Source organism: Rhipicephalus microplus, chromosome 4, assembly GCF_043290135.1.
Source record: "Rhipicephalus microplus isolate Deutch F79 chromosome 4, USDA_Rmic, whole genome shotgun sequence".
NCBI lineage: Eukaryota > Metazoa > Arthropoda > Arachnida > Ixodida > Ixodidae > Rhipicephalus > Rhipicephalus microplus.
In genome coordinates this window covers 148,777,542-148,799,367 of record NC_134703.1, presented here as the reverse complement: position 1 = coordinate 148,799,367, position 21,826 = coordinate 148,777,542, and the positions used below count along the sequence as shown (strand labels likewise).

General features: G+C 45.4%; 2 protein-coding genes across 2 annotated transcripts in view; one reads left to right on the top strand and one right to left on the bottom strand.

Annotated features, from left to right (window-relative positions):
- Nucleotides 1-874: 874 nt before the first annotated feature.
- On the top strand, nt 875-1,798 carry LOC142814429 (uncharacterized). Its single transcript, XM_075893188.1, has one exon. The coding sequence runs from the start codon at nt 875-877 to the stop codon at nt 1,796-1,798; it is 924 nt and encodes a 307-aa protein (XP_075749303.1).
- A 12,457-nt stretch (nt 1,799-14,255) lies between these two features.
- The window catches only part of LOC142814042 (uncharacterized), a 93,345-nt gene continuing 85,774 nt past the window's right edge, over nt 14,256-21,826 (bottom strand). The window contains exons 6-7 of the mRNA XM_075891985.1: nt 16,455-16,512; nt 14,256-14,336 (exon numbers count right to left, since the gene is read on the bottom strand). Of these exons, the coding sequence (XP_075748100.1) occupies nt 16,480-16,512 (33 nt within the window). The 3' untranslated portion in view covers nt 14,256-14,336; nt 16,455-16,479. The remainder of the gene's footprint in view (nt 14,337-16,454; nt 16,513-21,826) is intronic.

Sequence of the window (21,826 nt, the reverse complement as noted above, 5' to 3'; positions counted from 1 at the left end):
ATATATTAACAACGCCTCAGTACCACAAACTTACGTTCTGAAATCCCTCGTGAATACCAGAGCAGTACACAAGCAGAGGACAAAGCGAAAGGACGACTTTCTTTTCTTTCTTTTTGTTGAAACGCCGACGCTGCAGGTTTACAAGCGAGCGCAGAGGTGAGGGCAACATGGGAGGGCAAAGTCAGCGAGGCGAAGTGGGAGTTGCGGAGCAGGAAGCATGGGCGCGGAAAACCTGAGACAGCGAGAGAGCAGAAAACGAAACGCGAGGAATTTTCTTTCCTAGCACTTTTTTTTACTTCGAAAGAGGCGATGACAGTCGTGACACTTCGAGTTTTTCTTTGGATACCTTGTTTTTTCAGTCGTGTTCATCCCTTTATGTGATTACTTATCGCGTCCGCAAAGCAAGTCAGCGTTCGCGCTGCGGTGATACTACAAATGAGTTCATCTCTGCTTGCGACGAAGAAGAGGAAGCACTTTTTGCTTAGCGAGGCAATGGATATTCTTCGGCAACGTGAAAGCAAAAAGCAGGCTGTTGTGACCAAAGAACCAAGTCGCACCACAGGATTGTGGTGAGCTGGAGGCCTTCGCGCTGCAAAATTTGGGCTGCTCGCATCAATAAAAGAATCACAGACTTCTTTAAAGTAAACGTGCATTTTTTGGTGTTTACTTGTGCATTTTTTTCTCGTGAAAAACGATTTCAAGGACCCACCGTTGTAAAGGTAAGTCGTTTTGATTCGTGCAAAATAAGCATTTATGGTTAATTTTAGAGCTTTCACTATAACGACCTTTCGAAACAACGAACAAATTTCCGCAGTCCCCTGAAGTTTGTTATACCGAGATTTCACTCTATATCATCGCCAAACAGCGGCTCCTAATGCAGCTAAGCCGCTTTCAACAGCAACCAGATCTTTTGGCTCATTATGACGACACCATCAAGGCATACTTCAACGACTACCATGCGGAACAAGTTCCGGACAAAGATCTTGCACCCAAGCCCAACACGTACATGCCACATCACGGAGTAATTCGTCGGGATGCCGTCACCACCAAGCTGCAAGTCATCTTCGACGCGCAATCTCAAGCTCCCGATCAACCATCCCTGAACAATGTGCTCATGAAGGGGCCTAACATGGACGCCGACTTACTTAAGCTCCTACTCAAATTCAAAATGCATCCAATCATCATGATAGTTGACATCAAGAAGGCCTACCTTCAGATTAGCATTCGCCCAGACGATAAGGACGCACTGTGCTCCCTATGGGTCGATCATCTTCCTACGAAACATGACCCATTTCACCAATTGTTCACTGGCGAATCACCCGCGTGCCCTTCGGCACAAAATCGAGCCCTTTTCTGCTCGCAGCAACGTTGCATCACCATTTCCAACGCTTTGAAAAGCGATTCCCCGAAACAGCTGGAGTGTCTCAGACAGTCATTTTACGTCGACAATTTAGTGGTTGGTCCGGACAACCTGCAGACAGCCCAACAAATTTACTCAGAAGCAAAAACCATCCTAGCAGACGCCAGAATGGAGATTCGTAAGTGGGCATCAAGCAGCTCCTTGCTAGGAGAACAGTTCCGAACAGATCCGTTATCATTGGAAAATGACGGTGGTGATCCACATACAATGAAGGTACTTGGGCTCTTATGGGAAAGAAACGATGACTCAGTTATTGTGAGCACCGACAACGTCCTTAAGTTACTGTCGACTATGCCTACTACGAAACGAAAAACGCTTCAAGCATTCGCAAGCTTGTACGATCCTCTGCTCTCTTATGCCATTCACTCTTCAAGCTAAACTGATTTTCCGAAATCTCTGGAAACTAAAGCGTGCTTAGGATTGTCCACTGCCACAAGAACAGCACTCAGCATGGAACACCTGGTGTGCCGAGCTCCCGATGCTAAACGAGGTTCGCCTACCTTGACAAGTCAAGGGGGCGCTAGGTTATCTAATCAGAACTACTCAGCTACACGTCTTCCCGGATGCCAGCCTGCGGGCGTACGGTGCAGCTGTCTACGTATGTACTTAATCGCAGCACTCGCAAGAACGCAGTACACATCTTCTCATGAGCAAGGGACTAATCCCACCACTAAAAGTTCAATCTCTGCCTCGTTTGGAGCTGCTTGCCTGTCTTACAGCAGCCCCCGCATCTACAACTACATCAAGAGCATTCCATCTTTACTAAACACAAGATCATTCTTTTCGACTGACTCCCAGATTGGCATCCACTGGGTATCACAAGATACAGGACATCGCGAGGTGTATGTCAGAAACCAAGTCGCAGAAATACAGCAGCACACAGTGGGCTACGTGAGACAGCACTGCAAAAGCGAGAAAAATCGGGCTGATCTGCTTACAAGAGGTGTCACGGAAGTCACGATTTTGCGTTCATCTCTGGGGTGGAAAGGTCCTCCCCGGCTCTCTCATCCCAAGCACACCTGGGAACCTGACACAAGAACTACAAGGCTCGAAACACCTACTGAGGAATAGGTACCCGAGGCTGCTTGTGTCGTGACCCTTTCACAGCAACAAGCATTATTGAAGGTAAGAGACTTCAGCCGGTACTCGCGCCTTCTTGCAGTAACAACGTGGATAAACCGTTTAATTGGAAACACATCAACAAGAAGAACCTCTACAGTCGGACCGCTGAGTGTCCGAGAAATCGCACGAGCTGAAGATTACGGGTCAAGCAAGTCCAGCATTCGCACTTTAGACTTCTTTTTTAGACTCCTTTCTATATGAAGCCAAATGGTGATCCGGATCTTCTTAGATCTTTTAAAAGCTAAATAATCCTAAAAGCCAATCGCAACAGTTCTTTTTTTGCTAACTTTCAACTGCATTATACAGGTAAACGTCCATCTCAGTAGTGTGGGAAATGGCAACTTGTCTACCACCAATAAATTCTAGCAGATCCCCAGCATTGTGGGAGTCAATTTTATGTGGAGCAGCGAAGGCGTAGTGGTTAGAGCATCCGCCTCGCATGCAAAAGGTCCGTTGTTTAAATCCAGGCGCCGCGCAGTTCCCAACCGGATAAAAAAATCCGCGTAGTGATGAAACTGCATTACGAGGCCTGGGGTGCGGCCTCACTAGTAACCACCACCGGGAACGCACTCCCTCACCAGAGAAGGATTGGCCACCCTGGTGCAGTATCTGGCCACTACCTCCCACATGCATACGTCAAACAACTAACGGCCCTCAGTCCCCAGCAGCTGCGAAGCAAGTGACCACGGTGGTGGTCAGATCTGCAACGCAGCAGAGGGTGCTAAGAATCTCTGGATCCGGACAGGCCGCCATTGGAACCTGAACATGGCAACGTTTAACGCTAGAACCTTATCTAGTGAGGGAAGTCTAGCTGTACTAATCGAGGAGCTAGAGAGTGTTAAATGAGATATAATAGGGCTCAGTGAGGTTAGGAGGACAGATGAGGTCCATATGGTGCTACAAAATGGGCACGTCCTTTGCTATCAGGGCTTGGCTGACAGAAGAGAACTGGGAGTGGGGTTCCTAATTCACAGAAACAAAGCTGGCAACATAGAGGAATACTATAGCATAAATGAAAGGGTGGTAGGTTTGTAATTAAACTGAATAAGAGATACAAGATGAACGTGGTACATACTTACGCGCCTACATCCAGCCATGATGACGCTTCAGTTGAAAGCTTCTATGAAGACGTGGAATCGGCAATGAGTAAGGTAAAAACACCGTATACAATACTGATGGGAGACTTTCATGCAAAGGTAGGGAAGAAGCAGGCTGGAGACCAGGCGGTAGAAGATTATGGCATCGGTACTAGAAACGCCAGGGGAGAGCTACTAGAAAATTCGCAGAACGCAATTACTTACGGATTTTGAATACCTTCTACCGTAAACGAGGAAACCGCAAATGGACATGGAGGAGCCCTAATGGCGATAATAAGAACAAAATTGACTTTATAATGAGTGCACAACCAGGCATTGTGCAGGATGTGAAAGTGGTTGACAAGGTACGATGTAGTGACCACCTTATCGGAAAAAAACGAATGGTGGGCATGGTGGAAACCACCACCCACCATTATAGTGGATTAATGTAGTGGGTGAATGGTGGGAAACGCCCACTATGGCGCATAGTGGGTATGGTGGGTGCTGCAGTGCCGGCAACACTTGAGCCCGAAATGACGTCAGAATCACCGTGACGAGCTGCCACAAAAAATAAAAAAGAATTCTATAAAAACGGTATAAAAACACCTGTCCCGTAAAAAAAAACAAGGCGCCACGGAGGATCGAACGTGCAACCTGCGAATTCCCATTCGAAGACGCTAACCACTGCGCCACACCAACATGAGGTCGTTTGCGTGTTAAATACTTAGTTGCCATACAAACTTAAGGTTCAACTTGGTTATGTTTGTTGTGTACACAACATAGACAAGATCTACACCTGCTACTAAATATTGCACATTTATAAACACAAGCAACTGTGGCCTGTAACAATTGCCACTATGTTAATGACACTAGTGCTATTTTTTTGCAATTCACAACTTCAAGAAAAAAAATCAAGTGGACTGGGGAGCAGCGACAGTTTACCGGCGGAGTCTGCCAAGTTTAATATCCGTTTCGCGCTCGTTGTAAAGGGCGACATCTGTTCACGCTTTATGACGCTTCTAAGCTCACTTCATAGATACGCCCGCCTAATTTATTTGATTGAGTATTGGGATGCTTTTCGCGCAATGTAGGGGGCGGTCGCGCCAGTGCAATGCTGTAGCTCTTTCGCTAAAGCAACAACTACATAACGGCTTGGCCGAAACGAATGCAGTGTGCCGGAAACATTACGCTATCATATTGGTTCACCAAGCACACGAATTGCCACGTCTGAGTTCTCGTAAAAAAGCTAGAGAAGTGCCGGCGAGTGTGACCGGTGGCTGTCGGTAAAAAGACACTTAATTACGTTCTCTGGGAGTGCTTTAATCGCGTTGCATCGATGTTTGTTGTTTCTTGAGCGGACACCATACACAATGAAAAATGCTTCACTTAGGTTAATTGATGCCATATGGCTGCGCTGTATTGTCATACTCAATCGTCGTAATCATGTATTCTGAAACCCGGAAACACGGATAACACAATTGTACGGGCTCGGTCAGTAGGCCTAACCTTTGGTGGAAATCATGGTGGTAGAACATGTAGTGTACAGATCCCAGCTTTGTACATTATATAAATTGCACAGCATTATCAGCCCACCCATCATCTGCTTACTGCTTCCCAGCATTATCGCGATGGTGGGCAGAGCTTCTCAGCTTGGTACACCATGTGGCCCACCATAACAAGCAGCACCCATCATCTGCTTAGTGCTTCCCAGCATTATCGCAATGGTGGGAAGAGTTTCTCAACTTGGTACACCATGTAGCCCACCATAGTAAGCACCACCCACCATATGCTTAGGGCTTCCCAGCATTATCGCAATGCTGGGCAGAGTGTCCCATTATTGCCCATTATCTAGCCTTTGCTTTCCACCATCATTTCCACTTTACCCATCATCTGTACACCATACCACCCAGTATGTCCCAGCATAACCACCATATTTTCCACTACGTCCCACCATAGCCATCATAATTTCCACCATGCCCACTATTATTTCCACCATGCCCACTATTATTTCCACTACTCCCACCATGTTTTCCAGTATCCACCATGGCAATTTTTCCGATAGGGATAAAATGGTACGGTCTCGAATTCACCTAGACTTAAGAAAGGAACGACAGAAACTGATACGCATACGCCAATCAATGATCTAGCACTGAGAAGGAAAGTACAAAAATTCAGAGCCTCCCTTCAGAACAAGTACTCGGCTCTTAGTGAGGAAACCAACCTTAGCATAGATACAATGAATGATAATCTGACGAGTATCATTACGGAGTGTGCAGTGGAAGTTCGAGGAAGGGTAGTTAGACAGGAAACTGGCAAGCTTTCCCAGGAAACGAAGACTCTCATTAAGAAGCGTCAAATCATGAAAGTCTCAAGTACAACAGACAAAATAGAACTGGCAGAGCTTTCGAAGTTGATTATCAGGCGTGAGGTATCCGACGTAAGAAGGTATAACATGGATAGAATTGAACACGCTCTGAAAAATGGAGGAAGCGTCAAAGCAGTGAAGAGAAAACTTGGGATAAGCAAAAATCGGATGTATGCACTAAGGGACAAAGAAGACGAAATAACAACCAATATAGATAGGATAGTTATAATAGCGGAGGAGTTTTACAGAGATCTGTAGAGTAGCCGGTATAACCACGACTTTAATACTATAAGAACTAGCAGTAACCCAGATGACACCCCACCAATAATAATAGAAGAAGTCAGAAAAGCTTTGGAGAGCATGCAAAGAGGCAAAGCTTCTGGTGAGGATCAGGTAACATCAGATCTGCTGAAAGATGGAGGAAAGATTGTGTTAGAAAAACTAGCCCCCCTGTTTACGAGGTGTCTCTTGACGGGAAGAGCACCAGGGTCTTGGAAGAACGCTAACATCATCTTAATACATAAGAAAGGACATGACAAGGACTTGAAGAATTACAGGCCGATTAGCTTGCTCTCTGTAGTATACAAGCTATTGACAAAAGTAATTGCTAACAGAGTAAAGAAAACGTTAGAATTCAATCAACCAAAGAAACAAGCAGGATTTCGAACACGCTACTCCACAATCGACCACATTCATACTATCAATCAGGTATTAGAAAAATGCTCAGAATATAACCAACCACTATACATAGCCCACTATGTATAACCACTATATCTATAACCACTATCTATAACCACTATACATAGATTACGAGGACGCGTTTGTTTCAGTAGAAATATCAGCCGTCATGCAGACACTGCGAAATCAGTGCGTCGATGAAGTATATTTAAACATCCTGGAAGAAATCTACAGGGGATCAACTGTTACCATAGTGCTTCATAAAAAAGCAACAGAATACCAATCAAGAAGGGTATAAGGCAGGGGGACACAATCTCCCCAATGCTATTTACCGTGTGCTTACAGGAGGTTTTCAGAAGCCTAGAATGGGAACAGTTAGGGATAAGAGTTATTTAAGAGTACCTTAGAAACCTGCGCTTCGCCGATGACATTGCATTGCTGAATAACTCAGGGGACGAATTGCAACTCATGATTACGGAGTTAGACAAAGGGAGCAGAAAGGTGGGTCTCAAAATGAATCTGCACAAAACGAAAGTAATGCACAACAACCTCGGAAAAGAGCAGCGCTTCGAGATAGGTAATAGTGCACTTCAAGTTGTAAAAGACTATGTCTACTTAGGGCAGGTAATAACCACGGAGCCGAACCACGAGATTGAAGTAACTAGAAGAATAAGAATGGGGTGGAGCACATTTGGCAAGCACTCTCAAATTATGACAGGTAAATTGCCACTATCCCTCAAGAGAAAGGTATATAACAGCTGTATCTTGCCGGTACTTAACTACGGAGCAGAAACCTGGAGACTTACAAAGAGGGTTCAGCTTAAATTGAGGACGACGCAGCGAGCAATGGAAAGAAAAATGGTAGGTATAACCTTGAAAGCCAAGAAGAGAGCAGAGTGAACTGAGGAATGAACGGGGGTTAAGGATATGAAAGACAAGAAGAGAGCAGAGTGAACTAGGGAATGAACTGGGGTTAAGGATATCTTAGCTGAAATCAATAAGAAGATATGGACATGGGCCGGGCATGTAGCGCGTAGACAGGATAACCGCTGGTCGTTAAGGGTAACTAACTGGATTCCCAGAGAAGGAAAGTGAGTTAGGGGGAGACAGAAGGTTAGGTGGGAAAATGAGATTAGAAAGTTTGCGGGTATAAATTGGCAGCAGCAAGCACAGGACCGGGTTATCTGGCGGAACATCGGAGAGGCCTTTGTCCTGCAGTGGACATAGTCGCGCTGATGATGATGATGATGATGATGATGATGATGATCTATGTATCTATCTATCTATCTAGCCGCCTACGACTTTTAGCTCTCCTGGCCATTTCGATAATGGTATCGATAGCGAACTTGGTGTGGCATAACATGGCTATATGATGAGCATGTTTGACTAGTCGTTACATGAAGATCATAACACGTATGTCATGAAGGTCATGATATACATTTCATGGTCTTGTTGCTATTGCAGTGGTTTCGTTCCCATGAAATGTTGCGAAACTGGTATGGTATGACATTATTGCATGATGAACACAAGCGACAGACCCTAACATGAAAATCATGACATGACTGTCATGTCACAACATGACTACATGCCAAGCTCGTGATGCGCTCACTGCTTTTCCGCTAGCGTCACATATACCAAATTTGGTATTACGGTACGTGAATGAATGACGAAGGTATCTGACTGGTGCAAACATGAAAACCATGAGATGCGTGTCATGTAACAACATGACTCAATGCCACGCTCATGATGTGCTGGTGGCCGTTTCGCTAGCTTCACGTATACGAAATTTGGTATTACGGGATGTGAATAGATGACAAAGGTATGAGACTGGTGCAAACATAATAAACATGAGATGCGTGTCATGTAACAACATGACTACATACTATAGGACTATAGAGGGCTCGCGTTTTGCTGACGTAGTGTCGCTGTGCCCACCGCGCGTGCGTATTAACGCTACATGGGAGTATTTTGGGCCCTTCATGGTGCGCTCGCGGCAGTTTTGCTCGCTCCACATATACCGACTTTGGTGGTACATGACGTCAATGAATGACGAAGGTATATGACTGGTGCAAACATGATAATCATGAGATGCGTTTCATATCAGAACATAACAACATTGCACGCTCAAAGCGTGCTTGTGGCCGTTTCGCTAGCTCCACATATACTAAATATGGCATCACGTAACGTGAATAGATGAAGAAGGTAAATGACATATCCAATCATATTAATCATGACACGGAAGTCGTGTATGGCATAATTTATCTCTACCTTTTAACGTTGTGGTGATTTGAAAGTGGCCTATCAACCTTCTTCATTTGAGCTTTGCATATCATGGATTCCCACTGTCATGAAATCTGCCAATTTTTGGGGGGCATGTGTGCTGCCAGCGATGAAACCATGGCATAGCGCATTATCATCATCATCAGCCTGCTTACGTCCACTGCGGGACAAAGGCCAATCCCATGTTCCGCCAGTTAAATTGGTCCTGTGCTTGCTGCTGCCAAGTTATACCCGCAAGCCTATTAATCTCATCTGCCCACGTAACTTTCTGTCTCTCCCTAACCCGCTTGCCTTCTCTGGGAATCCAGTTAGTTAGCCCTAATGAGCAGCGGTTATCCTGTCTACGCGCTACATGCCCGGCCCATGTCCATTTTTCTTCTTGATTTCAACTATGATATCCTAACCCCCGTTTGTTCCCTAATCCCCTCTGCTCTCTTCTTGTCTCTTAAGGTTACACCTACAATTTTCTTTCCATTGCTCGCTGCGTCGTCCTCATTTTAAGCTGAACCCTCCTTCTAAGTCTCCAGGTTTCTGCTCCGTAGCTAAGTACCGGCAAGAAGCAGCTGTTATATACCTTCCTCTTGTGGGATAGTGGCAATCTACCTGTCGTAATTTGAGAATGCTTGCCAAATATGCTCCACCTGATTCTTATTCTTCTAGTTACTTAAATCTCGTGGTTCGGCTCAGCGGTTATTACCTGCCCTAAGTAGACATAGTCTTTCACAACTTGAAGAGCACTATTACCTACCTCGAAGTGCTGCTCTCTTCCGAGGTTGTTGTACATTACTTTTGTTTTCTGCAGAATAATTTTAATACCCACTTTTCCGCTCTCCTCGTCAAACTACGTAATCATGAGTTGCAATTCGTCCCCTGAGTTACTCAGCAATGCAATGCCATCGGTGAAGCTCAGGTTACTAAGGTACTTTCCATTAACTCTTATCCCTAACGGTTCCCATAATAGGCTTCTGAGAACCTCCTGTAAGGACGTGGTAAACAGCAATGAGGAGATTGTGTCCCCCGGCTTTACACCCTTCTTGATTGGTATTCTGTTGCTTTCTTTATGAAGCCCTATTGTTTATCCCCTGTGAATTTCTTCTAGCATGTTTATATATGCTTCGTATACGCCCTGATTCCGCAGTGTCTGCATGACGGCTCATATTTCTACTGAATAAAACGCCTTCTCGTTATTTATGAAGGCTATGTATAGTGCTTGGTTATATTCTGAGCATTTCGCTATTACCTGATTGATAGTATGAATGTGGTCGATTGTTGAAAAGCCTGTTCGAAATCCTGCTTGTTCCTTTGGTTGATTGAACTCTAATGTTTTCTTTACACTGCTAGCAATTATCTTTGTAAATAGCTTGTATACTACAGAAATCAAACTGATCAGCCTGTAATTCTTCGATTTCTTGTCATCTCCATTCTTATGTATTAAAATGATGTTAGCATTTTACTAAGACTCTGGTATTCTTCCCGTCAGGAGACACCTCGTAAACAGGGTGGCTTGGTTTTCTAACACAATCTGCCCTCCATACTTCAGCAGATGGGATGTTACCTGATCCTCTCCAGCAGCTTTGCCTCTTTGCATGCTCTCCGAAGCTTTTCTGACTTCTATCATTACTGGTGGGGTGTCATCTGGGTTACTGCTAGTTCTTATAGTATTAGGGTCGTGGTTGTCTCGGCTACTGTACAGATCTCTGTAAAACTCCTCCGCTATTTCAACTATCCTATCCATATTGGTAGTTATTTTGCCTTCTTTGTCCCTTAGTGCATACATCCGACTTTTGCCTATTCCAAGTTTCCTCTTCACTGCTTTGACGCTTCCTCCGTTTTTCAGAGCATGTTAAATTCTCTCCATGTAATACCTTCTTACATCGCATACTTTACGCCTATTAATCAACTTCGAAAGCTCTGCCAGTTCGATTTTTTTCTGTTGTACTTCAAACTTACATGATTAGACGCTTCTTAATGAGATTCTTTGTTTCCTGGGAAAGCTTGCCAGTGTCCTGTCCAACTACCCCGCCTCCAACTTCCACTGCACACTCCGTAATCGTACTCGTCAGATTATCACTCATTGTATCTACGCTAAGCTTGGTCTCCTCACTAAGAGCCACGTACCTGTTCTGAAGCGAGACTCTGAATTCCTGTACTTTCCTTCTAAGTGCTAGCTCATTGATTGGCTTCTTGTGTATCAGTTTCTGTGGTTCCTTTTTCAAGTCTAGGCAAATTTGAGACCGTACCATTCTATGGCCATTGCATCATACCTTGCCCACCACCTCCACATCCTGCACGATGTCTGGGTGTACACTCATTATAAAGTCTTGTTTAATTTGGAACCTGAACTTGGCAACGTTTAACGCTTGAAGCTTATCTAGTGAGGGAAGTCTAGCTGCCCTATTCGAGGGCCTAGAGGATGTTAAATGGGATATAATGGGACTCAGTGAGGTTAGGAGGACAGATGAGGTCTATAAAGCGCTACAGAATGGGCACGTCCTTTGCTATCGGGGTTCGGCTGACAGAAGAGAACAGAGAGTGTGGTTTCTAATTCACAGAAACATAGCTGGCAACATAGAGGAATACTATAGCATAAATGAAAGAATGGTAGGTATCGTAATTAAACTGAATATGAGATACAAGATGAAGGGATGAAGGTGGTACAGGCTTACGCATTTATATCCAGCCATGATGACGCTTCAGTTGAAAGCTTTCATGAAGACGTGGAATCGGCAATGAGTAGGGTAAAAACACAGTATACTATACTGATGGGAGACTTTAATGGAAAGTTAGGGAAGAAGCAGGCTGCAGACCAGGCAGTAGGAGATATGGCATCGGTACTAGAAACGCAAACGAGGAAACCGCAAGTGGACATGGAAGAGTCGTAATGCAGAAAATAAGAATAGCGCATCAGCGTCATGACACTCTTTTGCTCTTCATTTGAATCGAACTCCTTGACGCTCTGGGGAATGCTGTTCGAGAACGGACGAAAACAATGAATGCGGCGCGATCAAGTTGCTTCGCTCACTCAGCTGGCGGCGATCAGCTGATCGGTCCCGGTCTTCAGAGTTTTCGCTCATAACGAGATCCGCACGTGACTCTCTGTTTTTGTGATTTCCGGTCTTTCGCATGCAGCTTCTGCCGGTGTGATTATCGGTCGCTTTTTGGTCTCCAGTCAAGAAAGGTCACGCGACAGCTGCTAGTCGCCGGTGTTCACCAGTCTTCGTACTCCAATGTAGCGTTGACGCACGTGCACGCTGGGTACCGCGACGCTACGTTAGCAAAACGCGTTAGCAAACTCTATAGTCCTACGCCAAGCGTGACCGGCGCGACCAGCATCCGTCGTTGTGGCCCGATGGCAACCAACGCGAAATGCGACATGCTGCATTTCGCACCGATGCGTTACGCAGACAACCCTGCGTCTCCCTCTTTTCGTTACGGAGGTACGCCGGACGCGCTAAAACGCGCATGCGTCAAAGCAACGAAGCGCGTGCCTGCGAATATATGGCAAGACCACCTCCTGACGTGGCAACGCCGGCGTGACGCGACGAAAAGAACGCCAGCGAGTACGCGCACAGCGTCACATTGAAATCTATCGGTGGTTTGACTGTGGCATGTACTCATGTCCTGATATGACACACATCTCATGATTATCAAGTTTGTACCAGTCACATACATTCGTGGTCCATTGACGTCACGTAATACCAAACTTGTCATATTTAAAGCTAACAAAATGGCCACTAGCGCATCATGAGCGTAGCATGTAGCCATGTTCTTACATGACAGGCATCTCATGTTTATGTTGTTTGCACTAGTATCATATTTTCGTCATCCATGCACGTCCCGTAATACCAAATTTGATATGAGTGAAGCTAGCGAAACGGCCGCCAGTGCATCAAGAGCGTGGCATGTACTCATAATGGTACATGACACACATTTCACGATAATCATGTTTGCACCAGTCACACACCTTCGTCATCAATTCACGTACTGTAATACCAAATTTGGTATATGTGACGGTAGCGAAACGGCCGGGAGCGCGTCATGAGCGTGGCTGATTCATGTTGTTAGATAACACGCGTGTCGTGATTTCCATGTTAAGGTCAGTCGCTTGTGTTCGCCACGCAATCATGCCATACCATACCAGTTTTGCAACATGTCATGTGAACGAAACCACCACAAGCGCTGCAGGACCTTGAATTGTGAATCATGACATTTATGACATACATATCATGATTTTCATGTTATGACTAGTCAAGTATGTTCTCCATAAAGTCATTTTATGCCATAGATAGATAAATAGATAGATAGATAGATAGATAGATAGATAAATAGATAGATAGATAGATAGATAGATAGATAGATAGATAGATAGATAGATAGATAGATAGATAGATAGATAGATAGATAGATAGATAGATAGATAGATAGATAGATAGATAGATAGATAGATAGATAGATAGATAGATAGATAGATAGATAGATAGATAGATAGATAGATAGATAGATAGATAGATAGATAGATAGATAGATAGATAGATAGATAGATAGATAGATAGATAGATAGATAGATAGATAGATAGATAGATAGATAGATAGATAGATAGATACGCTCAGTCACGCAATTTCCCTGAGAAATTCTTCGCATGTAAAATGAATAAAAGAAACCGAATTTTTTGCCGCAGCAGGATTTCAACCTGGTATACAAACGGCATGCAAGCGACTGTCGCAACCACTCGTCTATTCAGGCATGGCAACAGAATGAGTGTGTCTAGGCACCACAACATTGTAATGTAGTGGTTGAGGGAACAAGAAAAACCACAGTGAGAAAGAAAAACAGTTGAAGAAATATAAAATGGACAGACAGAGAGAGAGAGAAACTGAGATGATACCGAAAGAAAATTTTAAAGAAGGAAAGAACACACCAATATTTAGATTGGAATATGAAGAAATAAAAAAGTAGGAAAACCAAAATAAAGTCAATATAGAAGGAAAGTAGAAGAAAGAGCTGTAAAACTTGCTTCCCGAGACGTGACAGTCCCTCTCAATGCTCACGTGGCTCAACTGACTATCTCTAGGTTACGCTTGCCTGGCATACAAAGCATGTTATGTTACAACAAAAGAGGGTTTCGTCGCAGTCCTTGCAGGAAACACTGATTTCAGCCTTTGCATAACACACTGATCAGTCGTTGTTGTCTGCATAGAGGCTACGGTATACGCCGATCAGAAAGTGCATTTCTCGCACCAATGAAACTCTCGTAAAAATCAAGTTTTTCACAATGCGTTTATTTCTTTTAGTGCCATCGATCTCGCCCAAGCCTCCATGCTGCCATAGCCTCCGTGCAATCTGTCGATGTCGTGACGTCTCGTACGAGGGGTCGTTTTCTGTTTCGCAAGGTGGCTTCGAATAGAATAGAAATGTTTAAAAAATATTATAATTTTTGAAGATAATGATTGTTTCAGCAATTTTTCCAAAGGAACACATTTGCACACACGGACAACTACCCTTAAGCGTACACAGAGCACACATGCACTCCTTTTTAAACGGCATCACTTCCATCATTAGCATGTCCATGAGATGAGATGTCTGAGGCTTTCAACCACCTTGTCTGGAATTAACGTGTTATACTCAACATACGTTCTTAAACGACAAATGTGCGGGGTGTTTAAAGTACTTCAAAAATTCTAACTGCAGTTAAGTTTAATATAAATACCAATTGGCTGCATATGAGTGGGTCAACTTTGTTGAAAAAAATGTAACGATTAGGCAGCGCACCATGTTTTCGCTAACTGCGCTGAATGTCAAGAATTCGCAGAATCGGTGGGAAGTGGTTCTCGGCGGGAAAAGTATTTATCATGTTTAGAATACATTCTTTTCAATAGAAATACCTTTGGCGCCTTGTTTTTTAGCCCAAAGCCTCACCTAAAGCATACTTGATCAAAATCAATTGTGGTTACCTGGGTGCCTTGTTCGTTCTATCTCGATTCATCACCCAGAAAAAAAATAAGTGCGTTTCCAATTTTTTTTTCAAAATTTTTACGGCGCTGATCTGTTTTCAAACTACCAGCACTAGTTATTGAATGAATAAATGAAGCTACATTAGCATGGCTTACAAACATAGCCTACGAAATGAATTTTCATCACTATTGCACGACATCGACGTGCGCAGTCGCACCTCATTGTGTAACGATTCGCACTATTTACTTTAAGGAGAAAATTACATAAAAAGACACTGAAATAGGCCTCTTGGCTACTACACTGCACGGAGAAGAACAGCTGCACCACTGCAGGTTACCCACTCTATCATTATTTATTCTTGTAGCTAATTGGCTCCAGAATCAGTGTTGCTTCAAGGGGACGTTACATAATAAAACAAGTGTGAGCCAGTAAACATGTTACAAGTTTACGTAAGCATTAACAAAGTGAAAACCAATCACAAGCTAAAATTTTGCTGTAATTGAAAACAAAGAAATGAGAACTCATAGTTGTGTGTTGATAAGACTAAGGTGAAGGAACTTACCGCAAATGCTGGAATGAATACAAAACAGCCGATTTCAGAAGTGTATGACTAAAAAATACTAGTTCTTGCCTTACAAGTGAGATATTGTGCTAGGTTTGTTAACGGCAGGTTACTGGGCTGGCAAATGTTAGTGCAGTTGCCAGGAAGATAACTACCCAGTCTTATAGGCACGTGCAAAGCAGAGCATTTGAACGCGTTAATGGCCGTAGCGAAGGGCGCATGTCCACTTGAATTCCCGCTTTGTTTAGCTGCTAAGCGGAGTGTGAAAACACCAAACCGAAAATACAGCTGGCTACGTATAGGACTTCCCAAGCAGGAGGGTTGCGTGAAATCAATATTGTGACCGAGAAATCCTACGCCCCTTCAAGAGGGGGCCTACCATGCGTGCATGTGTACATAAATATGCATTCATAAAATTGTAGTGGGGCAGAGTTGAATCTTACGAACTCAAGTTTTGGCAACACAAGCCATTAGCTTGACGTCACAAGACGCCAAGACGGCTGACATGATCATGGGTTAGTGTGACTTCACGATATAAGCTTGCACCATCACTTAGCGGTAGGCTTTTACCAGAGGCAGTTAAGATGCACGTGTGGTGCAGAAAGCTAGCAAGGCCTCCGGTCTTGGAGGGACTTCAATGCCACACTACTTGCAGAAAACTTCCAAACCCCAGGGGGGGAGTATTAATACAAGTGGCTCAGAAACAGATCATTTTCGCCCTCGAGTTGTGTTTAAAGATGCATATGGTATCATAATATTTTCTTTTTCTTTCATTGGGGAGAGAAGAGTTCTGAGCAGCTGCCTTAGTATTCTGCACATAAATTATAAAATTCTTGCCGCTCAACACGAAGGGAGAGAATTCTTTGACGAAAAACATACCCCGCCTCCTTCGCAACGTAGGGTTCATAATGCATCATACGGGTATTTGCACAATTTCATACGCTAGAGGAGAGAGAACCTTGTTTTTATACACTGTGCTTAAGCAAGTATCATCTTACCTTCCTTATTCTTTTCAGGCGTGCTTTAAAAGTTGTATGAATCGTCGACGAGGCATTGCTGAAAAAAAAATCGCATTGTTAGCTCAGGCATTCTTGACTTTCATTTGAAAAGCTAAACGTATATTTATATTCAGGTCCGATGAACAAATAAGCCATCTTAAAATACCCTATGCAAGAGGAGCAGCGCTAGATTCTAGAAAACTGGCAGACAGCGACTCACAAGCCACTGTGTGTTGCAACTACCGCGCACTCTGAGAAAAAAGAAACTAAGGGCATTTGTTAAGCATTTATATGTGGAATATCCCTTGCTCGGGCCTATGTCCCTCGGCGGTGTTCGCATTTACACTACGCATGCGCAACTCTCCTTCTTCAACCTCTCGAACATCTGCCCGTAACTCTCCCACTTGTCTCCTACCACCTGCTTGCACTCGCTCCCCCCTCTCTCTCCTCTAGGCACCCTTCCCAACGTTGTGAACGCCTGCATTGTGCATGCATGTCAGCTCGTTTCTCTCGCTTCCCAACTACGACGTATGGAGTGTCTGCTAGCCTATGCTTGCTTCCTCCTCTACTAGGCATTCCGCCGCGCCATTGCGCGTGCGCGTACCCTCTCTCCTCTCCTCCGCTACCCTCTCTCACCTCAAAAAGCCTACGCAGGCAGCGTCTGCTATACTCGGTGACAACTTTTTTTGGCATTGGAGCGAAGGCTACCGAGCCAAATCACGGCCATCCTACCGCTATCGACCGCCGGTGAATGTAGTTCCACAACAGCACCCGCATTTTCGCCATGAAATATAGAAGATTCCTCTTTATTTTCAATATGAAGCTATTTGAGACAGGACGCAGCCTCCGCTACTAAGATCGTTGTTTTTACTTCAATTTATTTGTTGTGGTTACCCGTTTTGGAACGCGTGAGAAAGTCCCACCTTTTTACGTGCTTTTCAAATGCTAAGCAACTTATGCGTCTATATGAAACGATAATGGTGCGCTCCCCCGTCATTTTGCACAGCGTTCACTTGGAGACTTCAGTCTCTCATTGCCCACTAGCAGCGATTAGCAAGCCCCAGTAGAAAACACGTGTCCATCACTGCGTACTTTGCGCCACCCCAGGTTCCGCTTTTACGCAACACCGCGATGAGCGCTAGCGTCAATGTCCCCGCCAGTGCAAGCGTTAACAGCCGCTGCTTCGCATTCACACATGGTTACATTTAGCGGGAGATGGCGCAACCCTTAAATGCGAATGCATTTCTTAGCCGTAGCCGGGCTATGTCAGGCGTTCATCGGCATCCGTCTACTGCCCTCTCCCATAGGAAGAGCAACCAAAGCCCCCCCAACGTGACGCTTCGGCGTCGGAATCTATCAGCAACAGCTGTGGGTGCGCGCGCTTATCCTTGCTCCTGCCCGCCGTGGTCCTACTTGGCTGCTGACCCGCAAGTCACAAGATCAAATCCCGGCTGCGGCAGCTGCATTTTCGAGGGAGACGAAAATGCTGTTGGCCCGTGTGCTCAAATTTGGGTGCATGTTACAGAACTCCAGGAGGTCAAAATTTCTGCAGCCCTCCACTTCGGCGTCTCTCATAATCATATGGCGGTTTTGGGACGTTAAAGCCCATATATTATTCTATACTCACCCCTAGCAGCATTGTCGAAGCGAGCGGACGCGTGTTCGCGTCAGCTCTACTTTCAACGCATGACTTTTCAGTGAAAATCACCGAATACCCACAATTATTTGGTACCACAAGATCCAGCTCGTCACCAGGACTCATCTGACACCGCAATCAAGGTGGGAAGTCAAGGTTTGTCTACTGCACAGCCATTTAAATATCGGAGCCTGCGGATAGAGGGCTAGGACGCGCACATGCACGACTGCCGCCGCTGCCGCTGCCACGAACGCTGCTGAGCAGATAGGTGGTAGCAAGAAAGCACTGGTCGACGCGCCTTAAACGCCACATTTTTCTAACAAGATGGAAGTCACCGTGGATGGTGAAGAGGTCTCCAGTCATGATCTCGAAGAAAACGAAGGGTGAAGGACAGTAGCCTCACCGAAGTCAAATCGCGGGCAAGCGTTGTCTCTCCGCGTGGAGACTGCAGATGGCCACTACAACAAGAAACAAGGCGAGCAGCGTCTACGACCACTCATCAAAGCAAGTTGCATGCACCATTTACCTCGAGGCGACTACAAGATAATTATACGTCCAAGAGGGGGCCTGCGCATCGCTGCTCACGGAGCTGTCCGCATAGCGACCAGCGTCTACCAAGCAGCAGCAATCCCGAAAGAAGCTCAAGATGAGGACATGGTCTGCCCTAATATACAACAAAATATCATCGTCGTGAGTACACCCATCGAGGCACATGCTGATAAATATCTACGTATAACCCGCATCGCGGTCGGCAAGAACACGTGTGAGACCAGCGCCTGCGACGCGGCGCCTGACTATACTTCCAAAGGCGTAATATGCGGCATCACCCTGGAAGATAGCGCCCGCGACATCACCGCCAGCGTTGTCACACCCCGAAATCCCACGCCATTGGCTGCTACAAGGCTGAGTAACACAACGGCAGTGATCGTGCGGTTCGAGGGATTGAGGGTATTGACGTACCTGCACTACGGTGGAGCTCTACTGCGATGCACCCTATACCGAAAACAAGTCGATACATGTTATCACTGCGGCAGACTGGGACACCGCGCGGATGTGTGTCTGAATCCCCAAGATCGTATATGTCGAAGATGCGGGGCGCCGAGTCTCCCGGAAGACCACCAGTGTACACCAACATGCGAACTCTGCGCTAGCAACCACCAGACGGCCCACAGGACCGGCAGGGCACGCTAGAAGACCCCTTACATCGTGACCCGTCGCTGCTAGGAGCGCCAACAACAAGTTTCACCTAAGCCTGCAACCAGCAGCAACGATGCAAATGAGCAGGACAATCTTCCTCTTCCCCCACAACGAGGCCGGGGCCGGCCCAAATCCCGCACCCATTCAAAATCCAGATCCTGGTCACGGAGCTGATCACCAGGACCACACGAATTGAGGTGAGCAGACGTGGTCGCGAGAACACAGCATAGGTCTGAGGAGGCCGCATGTCATGTCCAAACTCATTGAAAAAGTTGGAGTCAGAGATAGTTCAACTCAAACAAATGCTTAGTCAATGCAATCAGAAAATGAACGCTTTAAGCGAGGAAAATCGCATGCTTAAAGAGGAGCGTCATAAATTCAAGAACTCAGAACAACACCCAGTAAACACCCCCCTCCCCACAAATTATGAATGAAACACCTCTGGCACAAATGGAGGAGGAGGCAACCCCCTCCCTCTAAACGCAAAGCGGAAACCTCGAATAGTCAGGACGGACCTACACCCACTGCTATCAACATTCCCACTCTTGTTGATTTGATGAAATCAGTTAAAGAATTTGGTGCGTGGATGTCCACAATGTCCCGCCTCATTCCTACACTCACCGATTGTGTAGATACGCGTACTCTATTAATACAATAGCAAAATGAGCACTTTAACCAAAGAATGATAGCAGTGGAGTCGTGGACCTCCTCGTAGCCATCGAACGGAATGGCGGCCGAAACTCAACCATCGCAACCCAATTCGCCACCCACCGGTTTGATTCAGCCGGTCAAATTTATAGCCCCCACTCCTCACCATAGCTAACCAACCTACGTACAACAGTTGGCAGTGGAACTGTCGAAGCTACACGAATAAGAAAGCTGTTTTAACCAAATATATCTGTGATAAGAACAAGCCAGATATTATTATTCCACAGGAGCCGCGTGGTTCGGCCAAATTAGCAGGGTACCACACAATTGGCTGTGCCACTGGAGATACTACCACCCTTACATCCCTAGTCCGCAGAAACCATACTGTTATACAACACGATACCAAAATTAGGCACATCGATAACATTTTAATTGAACTCATTCCACACCGCAAAACACACGCTAGTCTTTTCGTACTTAACATATACAGTAACCCTAAACACAAAAAACACAGGTATGGCAGCCTCTTTGAAAGCGATCTCAAAATCGCTGGTTCCAATTCTATTATAATAGGAGGTGATTTTAATGCTTCATATACAGCTTGGGGATATTCTTATGCTCACCCAAAAGGTCGCGATCTATGGTTCGACACCCAAAACGAAGGCTTAACTCTCATCGCGAATCCAAGCGCGCCTACCCGTGCCAGCATCAGTTCTAGCAAGGACGCTACACCATATCTCACATTCGTCAAACATGCACCCACAAAAACATGGCGTAACACACTAGAGGGCCTAGGTAGCGACCACTACATCATTGATATCCACATCAAAGGACCTCCCCCCAAACCTGCAGGAAAACAACATAAGCTAGTCGACTGGGCAAGGTTCAGCAAGTCACGAGAAAATAATGACTCACCCATCGATGATATTGAGCATTGGGCCAACATTTTAAGACAGGACATTGATCACGCTACACAAACAGTGCCCCCAGAGGCGCACCTTGAGGAGATTGATAACCGACTCCTACATATGTGGGAAGCGAGACAATCACTCCAAAAGAGGTGGAAAACCCGTAAATTAAACAGGAACCTTCGAAAACGTATAGCGCTCCTGAACAGAAAGATCGAAACATATGCTAAAGAATTAAGCCAGCAACAGTGGCATGACATTTTCAACTCCATGGACAAGCGATTAGGTTTCGGAAAAACATGGCCCCTTCTCCGTCATCTATTAGGCCCTGAGAACAACAAAGCAGTCTACCGTGCCTCGCCGCGGTGGTCTAGTGGCTAAGGTACTCGGCTGCTGTCCCGCAGGGCGCGGGTTCGAATCCGCAGTCTACCATCAGCATATCAATGAGCTCATCCATGAATACGCAGGTATAGAGGAGAACCTCTTGCGAGAGATAGCGCAAACACATATCTCCCAAGCACCTCCTCCACTACACCCAGATTATACCGGTCAGACAAATGCAACTCTTGACGACGAATTTTCGGAAGCAGAGATTTGCGCTGTACTACACCACCTTTTTTGACGTATGCATGTGAATGTGGGCATGCACATTCGGCAAGCACTCTCATATTATGACAGGTAGATTGCCACTATTCCTCAAGAGGAAGGTATATACCAGCTGTATCTTGCCGGTATTTAGCTACGGAGCAGAAACCTGGAGGCTTACAAAGAGGGTTCAGCTTAAATTGAGGATGACGCAGCGAGCAATGGAAAGAAAAATGGTAGGTGTAACCTTAAGAGACAAGAATAGAGCAGAGTGGATTAGGGGGCAAACGGGGGTTAAGGATATCATAGTTGAAATAAAGAAGAGGACAGGGACATGGGCCGGGCATATAGCGCGTAGACAGGATAACCGCTGGTCATTAAGGGTAACTAACTGGATT